General features: G+C 36.8%; 1 protein-coding gene across 1 annotated transcript; it reads left to right on the top strand.

Moving 5' to 3' along the window:
- Positions 1 to 5132: 5132 nt before the first annotated feature.
- Positions 5133 to 5874, top strand: LOC104987565 (60S ribosomal protein L10). The gene has a single exon (XM_010838587.1). It carries the CDS (start codon positions 5170 to 5172, stop codon positions 5812 to 5814), a length of 645 nt encoding a protein of 214 aa, XP_010836889.1. The 5' UTR covers positions 5133 to 5169; the 3' UTR covers positions 5815 to 5874.
- Positions 5875 to 8086: the final 2212 nt, after the last annotated feature.

The raw sequence follows: 8086 nt of genomic DNA, 5'->3' as shown, positions 1-8086 counted from the left end.
CTGAGTGAACTCCAGGAGTTGGTGATAGACAGGGAGGCCTGGCGTGCTGCAATTCATGGGGTCGCAAAGATTCGGACACGACTGAGCAACTGAACTGAACTGAACTGATGCAGGTTAAGGGTACAGAAAAGAGAGTAAAGTAAAGTAAAAAGTCACTCAGTCGTGTCCAACTCTTTGCGACCCCGTGGACTATAGCCTATCAGGCTCCTCCGTCCATGGGATTCTCCAGGTAAGAATACTGGAGTGGGTTGCCATTTCCTTCTCCAGGGGAGAAGTTACTGCTGCTGCTAAGTCACTTCAGTCATGTCCGACTCTGTGCGACCCCATAGACGGCAGCCCACCAGGCTCCCCTGTCCCTGGGATTCTCCAGGCAAGAGCACTGGAGTGGGTTGCCATTTCCTTCTCCAACAGAAAAGAGAATAATATCACAAATAACCATGTAAAATGTAAATGAAAGCAGCAGAGATGCCACTTTCAAGAACCAGGTTAAATGTTTGCCAATGCCAGCTGCTGACAAGAGTGTTGAGGAAATGGAAATCTTATATAGAAAATGGGACAAACTAGAACAGACACAATAGTTGAGCAATTTGGCAGTATTTAGAGGAACCCCAAAATACTTCTAACCCAACGTTCACCTTCTAAGTATTTTTTTCTATAGAAACTTTCGGTTTCTTACACAAAAACTCTGTCCAAAGAGACATAAAAATATGCACTATGTGACTTCCTGGTGGTCCAGCAGTTAAGAATCCACCTGCTACTTTAGGGACACAGATTCAGTGATTGGTCTGGGGAGATTCCACATGCTTCAGGGCAGCTAAGCCTGTGTGCTGTAACTACTGAAGCCTGCGCACCCTAGAGCCCATGCTCAGCAACTAGCGAAGCCACCGCAGCAAGAAGCAAGCCTGCGCACTGCAACTAGAGAGGAGTCTCCACTGGCCACAACTAGAGAAAGCCCACACGCAGCAATCAGGACTCACCTCAGCCATACATACAGGGAGGGAGGAGGGAGGAGGGTTCAGGATGGGGAACACATGTATACCTGTGGCAGATTCATGTTGATATATGGCAAAACCAATACAATATTGTAAAGTTAAAAAAATAATAAAATGAAAAAATATGCACTATGCATCATTTTTGTAATAGCAAAGTGCTGGGGGAAATGTAATGTTAATTGACCACAGAATAATGTTGGACAAGAAGAACCACAGATTAAGAATTTTAAATAAAACTTTATCATTTACAAAGAATGGCATTAAACTTCCTTAAAAAACCTGTCCAAAACTTTTCTTGGGTTCCAGAAGCTTTGTGACATACAGGTAGATCTCCTAATATTCCACAGGGAGGGGAGAGCAGACCTTTTCATCACATGTCAGCAATCTTCAAAAGGTTATTTAAAAGATATGCTTGTAAGACATGTTTGAAAGGAGATTAGAGTGCCTTTTCAAAAACACAAGCAATCATTTTGTTAAAGCTTCTCTAAGTTTTACTTGGTAACACTTATTTAATGAAGAGGGTTATTTTTTCATCAGTAGACAAAGAAAATATATTTATTCAGTGCTGTTATATGAATGAAATTGATCTATACATAATAGCATAGGGGATAATTTAAGTAAAATAAATGGCTGCAAAAAGATGTGTACAGTATTATATTTACATGCACTAAAAAATTAGGCTTAGGTTTCAGGCTACATGCACATGTAGGAAAATTATGAACCTAAATTCTTCATAGAGGTTGTCTCTGAGGAGGGAAAAAAGGAGAAGAGATTGAAGAGGGTGAATTTAAACTTATTTAGAATAGCTTAATTACTTTATATTTTAAAAATCTGAACAAAATAAGAAAAAAGATTTTATATTTTAAAATTATAGTGACAATGATTTAAAATTATTTTACATTTTAAAATTATAGGGATCAAACCCAGATCTCTCATATTATAGGCAGGTTCTTTACCAGCTGAGACACAAGGGAAGCCCAAGAATACTGGAGTGGGTAGCCTATCCCTTCTCCAGGGAATCTTCCCGACCAGGAATTGAACCAGTGTCTCCTGCATTGCAGGTGGATTCTTTACCAACTGAGATATCAGGGAAGAGATAGGTGTACATATAACTGCTGAACTGCTTATTTCTTCTTTAAGCTGGCTTTTGGCTTCATGTACTCTCAAGCACTCTATTGTCAGATACATATTAATTTTTAATTGTTATATCCATCTAATGTAATGACTTTTTTAACATTATGAAATGTCCCTCTTTGTCTCTAGAAATATTCCTTAAATTAAATTTTATTTATCCAGTATGACTACAGCAATTCTAGTTCTCATATGCTTCATGTTTACATTGTATATATTCTGCATCATTTTGTTTTCAATATGTGTATATCTTTTCATCTAAAATGTGTTTTGTGTGGTATATATACACCGTGGAATACTATTAGCCATAAAAAGAGAACGAAATTTTGTCATTTGCAGCAACGTGGATGGACTTGGAGGGTATTATGCTAAAGTGAAATAAGTCAGACAGAAAAAGACAAATACTGTATGATATTATTTACATATGAAATCTAAAAAATACAACAAACTCATGAGTTTAACAAAAAAGAAGCAGACTCACAGATATAAAAACAAACTAGTGGTTGCCACGGGGAGGGGAAGGAAGAGCAATATAGAGGTAAGGGAATGGAGAGTGCAAGCTCCTGGGTATAAGACAGACTCAAGGATGCTTTGTACAACATGGGGAATCTAGCCAATATTTTGTAATAACTGTAAATGTAAAGTAAATTTTTAAATTGCATAAAAAATTAAAAATAATATTAAAAACGATAAAAAAGGATAAATGGCTGAAAAAAACAACAGGTTGCTAAAAGGTACATAATTTGAATATTGCTTTTTATGAAAGTAAAAGTACCCGTTTAATAGTGTTAACCTATGTTTTCTTAGAATCACACATATTAAAAGTCAGTCTTCTATGAAATCTTATTTATTTTGGAAATGAATCCATGGCTTACACATCGCTATTTATGTGGTAACTTCCTTTCAAGAAAATAGAAAAACATGGAAAGATAAAATAATAAAAATAATAAAATGTACCTTTCAGAAGGCATATAATTTAATTTTTGCCATCAGGTTTGACAACCTTTGCTTTTTGATAAAAAGTTTAATCCACTTACTTTGGGTAGTGTATGGATATGCTTAAATTTATATCCATCATTTTGCATTTGTTCTATATATGACTCATGTCTGTTTATTTTTTTCTCGGCTTAACTGACTTTGTTGTTAACCCAACAAATTAGACAATATTATTGTGTTAGTTCAAATCCTCAAGAAGCAGGATTAAATGAGTGAGGATTTTATTAGGGGAAACCTCTCTTGGAAAAAGTGGAGAGAGGCTGGAAAAGCCAGGCCCTAAAGCAAGTATTACCCTAAACAAAGGAGAAAGGGGAAGTTGTTTGGGCTGTGGCATTCTAAGTGCTGTAGGAATCTTCAAGTGAAAGATCCTTTTGAAAGGAATCCTGTATTTCCCAGGAACAGGCTTGCCTTAGTATCTCTGTGCACTGTAATTGGTTGGGAAAAGTGCATGGGAAAAGTGAGCTTGGGTGATGGATTTCAGAGTGTAGAAACCAGAGCTCTCAGTCAATTAAGCTCCTCTGTATTAGAGATCTGCAAGATATACTTTTACTGTGCTGCATCCTCATTACATTATAGGGACAAAGTTACTTCACATTCATCTACATGGTTGCCAGTGTCTTTGCCCATCATTTCTTCCTGCATGTAGGACTTTTTTCTGGGTTCACTTTTCTTCTTGAAGTTCTTTGTTTTTTTTTTTTTTAATCCCCTTTATGAATCTCTGTGCTGGTAACTTCTCTAAGCTTTTGTTTGTTTAAAAAAAAAAAAAAAGTCTTGACCCTCATTCTTGAAAGTTAAACTATTAGCAAAGACAGAAAAAACAAGCTGAGAATTACTTTCACTCAGGATTTTTAAAGTTATTGTTCTTTTCCATAGTAGTATCCATTGTTTTAAAAACGATCTTATGTTAATGTAATTATCATTCCTCAGTAGGTAATCTGTTTTTACCTTCCACTGTATTTGAGATATTCTCTTTGTCTGTGGTGTGCTGAAATATCACTACATTATTGTGGATGTGGGTTTACTTTTATTTACCTTTCTTTTTAAACTTTGAGCTTTCTGTATTAGTGAAATGTTTTTTGACTGTTTTCAGAAAATGGTCTGCTATTGTTTCTTTGATACTGTCTTTTACAGTCTCTCTTTTCCTCAATTATGACAGACCTATTTATTCTATCTATATTTTAGTCTCTCTTTTATATTTTCTATCTTGTATTTTATATTTTCTATCCTTGTCACTCAGTGTCTTACTGTGTAATTCCTTCAGGTCTTCCTTCCATGCACTAATTTTTAACTCATGTGTGTATCAGTTGCTATTTAATTCATCTTAGGTGATAAGACCACTAGAAATGGTTATTTCTAAAATTTCTTGGTTTATTTTTGTCTGCTTTAAACTTTTGACATTATGTGAAAACCATTCAGGTTATCTAAACCTCCATACAAACGGTGGCAAAACTACCAGATTTCAAAAGGATACATAAGCTTAAATAATATTGCACTTAATTATACTTACTGGTAAATTTGAGAATACTCATTAGCATTTACCACATTATTCAAATCACTGAATAAACAATAATTTTATAATTTACACTTTAGATTTTTATTATCCTCATCATTTAGTTATCCCTTAATTCTTTACTGCTTGATTTTATTTGCAAAATATGTCATATTTTGACAAAGATTCATAACGAAGTACTGCCTATACTATCCAAGTGTTACATATTTTCAAAATAAGTCATATCTAAAATATTCAGCTGGAATTAATTCAAGTATATTTCCAAGAAAGGCAAGCATTTTCTACATAGTTTTGAGGTAGAATCCTGAGAGATATGTTGAACTTGTGATTCAAAATAACATCTATTCACAAAGGAAAAAAAGAGACTATTTTTCCTTTCAAGTACAATATTTATAAATGTTTATAAATTATAGATTAAATGTTCAAATTGAAGCCCTAGTGTTGTGATGTATATATCCAAACCTATCAAAAAAAGCTGCTTTTTAAAATTAAGTTATAGCTCTTTCCCTTTGGCACGCCCCTGAAGATCCTGGTGTCGCCATGGGCCGCCGCCCCGCCCGGTGTTACCGGTATTGTAAGAACAAGCCGTACCCAAAGTCTCGCTTCTGCCGAGGTGTCCCTGATGCTAAGATTCGCATCTTCGACTGGGGGCGTAAGAAGGCCAAAGTGGATGAGTTCCCACTCTGTGGCCACATGGTGTCAGATGAGTATGAGCAGCTCTCCTCTGAAGCCCTGGAGGCTGCCCGTATTTGTGCCAACAAGTACATGGTGAAAAGCTGTGGCAAAGATGGTTTTCACATCCGAGTGCGGCTCCACCCCTTCCATGTCATCCGAATCAACAAGATGTTGTCTTGCGCTGGAGCTGATAGACTCCAGACAGGTATGCGCGGTGCCTTTGGAAAGCCCCAGGGCACAGTGGCCAGGGTCCACATTGGCCAGGTCATAATGTCCATCCGCACCAAGCTGCAGAACAAGGAACATGTGATTGAAGCCCTCCGCCGGGCCAAGTTCAAGTTCCCTGGCCGCCAGAAGATCCACATCTCTAAGAAGTGGGGATTTACCAAGTTCAACGAGGATGAATTTGAGAACATGGTGGCAGAAAAGCGACTCATCCCAGACGGCTGTGGGGTCAAATACATCCCTAATCGTGGTCCTCTGGACAAATGGCGGGCCCTGCACTCATGAGCATCAGTGCTGTCCCCTCCTTAATCATGCTCACCAATAAATGCTATTTCCTGTCAAAAATAAATAAATAAATAAAATAAAATTAAGTTATAAATTCAAATATATCAAATTTCAATGGATATAACTTCAGCCTATAAATATTAAGCTACATGTCAATACATGTTTAAATGATGCTTACAAAAGAAATTTATCAAGAAGTTTGAAATAATCATGCAGTATATTAACTATATTCATGAAATCTGGATTATTGGATTATAGTGTTATCTACAGCTTTAGGAAAAACTTCAGATGTTAAATGAATGATTCAAGGATATACATAGATTCTCTAAAAGTGTTAAAAACGTAACTGGGTTTTAATGTATGTAGACCTAACCTTCATCAATATGAATGTTTTAAATGTAATTACCAACTATTAGATTGATATCTTGATGACTGAGATGTATATGTTTTTCTATACTACTCAATCAATATATTAGCATGTAGATTAAAACTGAAATGAAACAAATTTCAAGTTTGATGTTTTTTAATATATACTTGCTTTTAAAGGTTGTATACATAATGGCTTTGGCTTCTGTATGAAAACATGAGGCTAAGAATTGCTAGAGTCATGTAAAGATCATAAGAGGAAGACCATGAGAATCTCCGAGACTTGGGTCTGAGTCGTAACATTCTGAGCCTGAACCAATTTGGAAAAACTTAACTCCAGACTTCTTGAAATATGAGGTAATGTCTGTTTTTGTTATTAAGTTCACTCTTAATTGGATATTCTGTTATTTGCAGGCAAAATCCTTCCTAAGTGATATCTAAACATATAATTTTTTCTTGGAATGTAAGAATTGTTCTAGTCAATCGCCAACAGATTAAAAGAGAAAATACTGAAAAGAAATGATTGACAAAAGTCAACATACATTAAAAAAAAAAATCTTAGCCAACTACAAATTAAAAGCAATTTCTTCAGACACAGATAAAGAACAGACTTTTGGACCATGTGGGAGAAGGCAAGAGTGGGACTGTATGAGAGAATGGCATTGAAACATGTATATTACCTTATGTAAAATAGATGACCGGTGCAAATTTAATGCATGAAGTAGGGCACCCAAAGCTGGTACTCAGGGAAAACCCAGAGGGGTGGGGCAGGGAAGGAGGTTGGAGGGGGGTCCAGGATGGTGGGACACATGTACACCCATAGCTAATTCATGTCGGTGTATGGCAAAAACCACCACAATATTGTAAAGTAATTAGCCTCCAATTAAAATAAGTAAATTAATTTTTAAAAATTAAATTTCTTTAACATTAGCTTCTAGAAAACCATTCTTAAAGAAATATCAGAACTATACTTGTTTTAGTCGAAACAGAAAAGGAATTCCACTCACTAGTACTTGCATCATTACACTGGAGATCCTAGCCTCTGCAGTTAGCTGTACATACATACATACACACACAGAGACATACCAAAGAAATGAAGCATAAACAGTAGAAGTAAATAGACCAAACTCTCATTATTTGCAGGTGATTTCACAAAATCAAATACTTAGAAAATTCTAGAATACTTGCTAAGACGCTGCATAACCACAGGTCTTGCTAACTTAAATACTACATGCCTAACACATATACTTCTTTTCACTCCACAAATATTTATTAACTATCTACCATGTGCCAGTTACTGTGCTAGACCACAGAGATTCAAGTCAAGCAATACAGTACATTCCCTGACAAGCATGAAACTGTATCTACCATGAGAGGTAAATCAACCTTAATCAAATGTTTCCATCCATTCCATTTTGGGGCTTCCCTGGTGACTAGCGGTAAAGAAGTGCTACTTGCTCAGTTGTGTCTGACTCTTTGCAACCCCATGGACTCTGCAGCCCACCAAGTTCCTCTGTCCATGGGATTCTCCAGGTAAGAATACTGTAGTGGGTTGTCATTCCCTTCTCCAGGGGCTCTTCCACCTCCAGTGCAGGAGGCATGGGTTCAGTCCCTCGTCTGGGAAGATCCCATGTGCCACACAGCAACTAAGCCCATGTATGCATGCTCAGTTGCTCAGTCATGTCTGACTCTTTGAATCCCATGGACTGTAGGACACCAGGCTCCTTTGTCCATGGGATTCTCCAGGCAAGAATACTGGAGTGGCTTGCCATTTCCTCCTCCAGGGGATCTTCCAGACCCAGGAATCAAACCTGTGTCTCCTTACACTAACATAAATCACAGAGTATGTTAAGTTCCCCTTAATAAAATGTGCAGTGATCTACAGGGAAAGCTAATTTAATCTGGG

This window comes from Bison bison, unplaced genomic scaffold (genome assembly GCF_000754665.1).
Source record: "Bison bison bison isolate TAMUID 2011002044 unplaced genomic scaffold, Bison_UMD1.0 scf7180017864098, whole genome shotgun sequence".
Lineage (NCBI taxonomy): Eukaryota > Metazoa > Chordata > Mammalia > Artiodactyla > Bovidae > Bison > Bison bison.
This window is presented reverse-complemented; position numbering and strand designations above follow the sequence as displayed.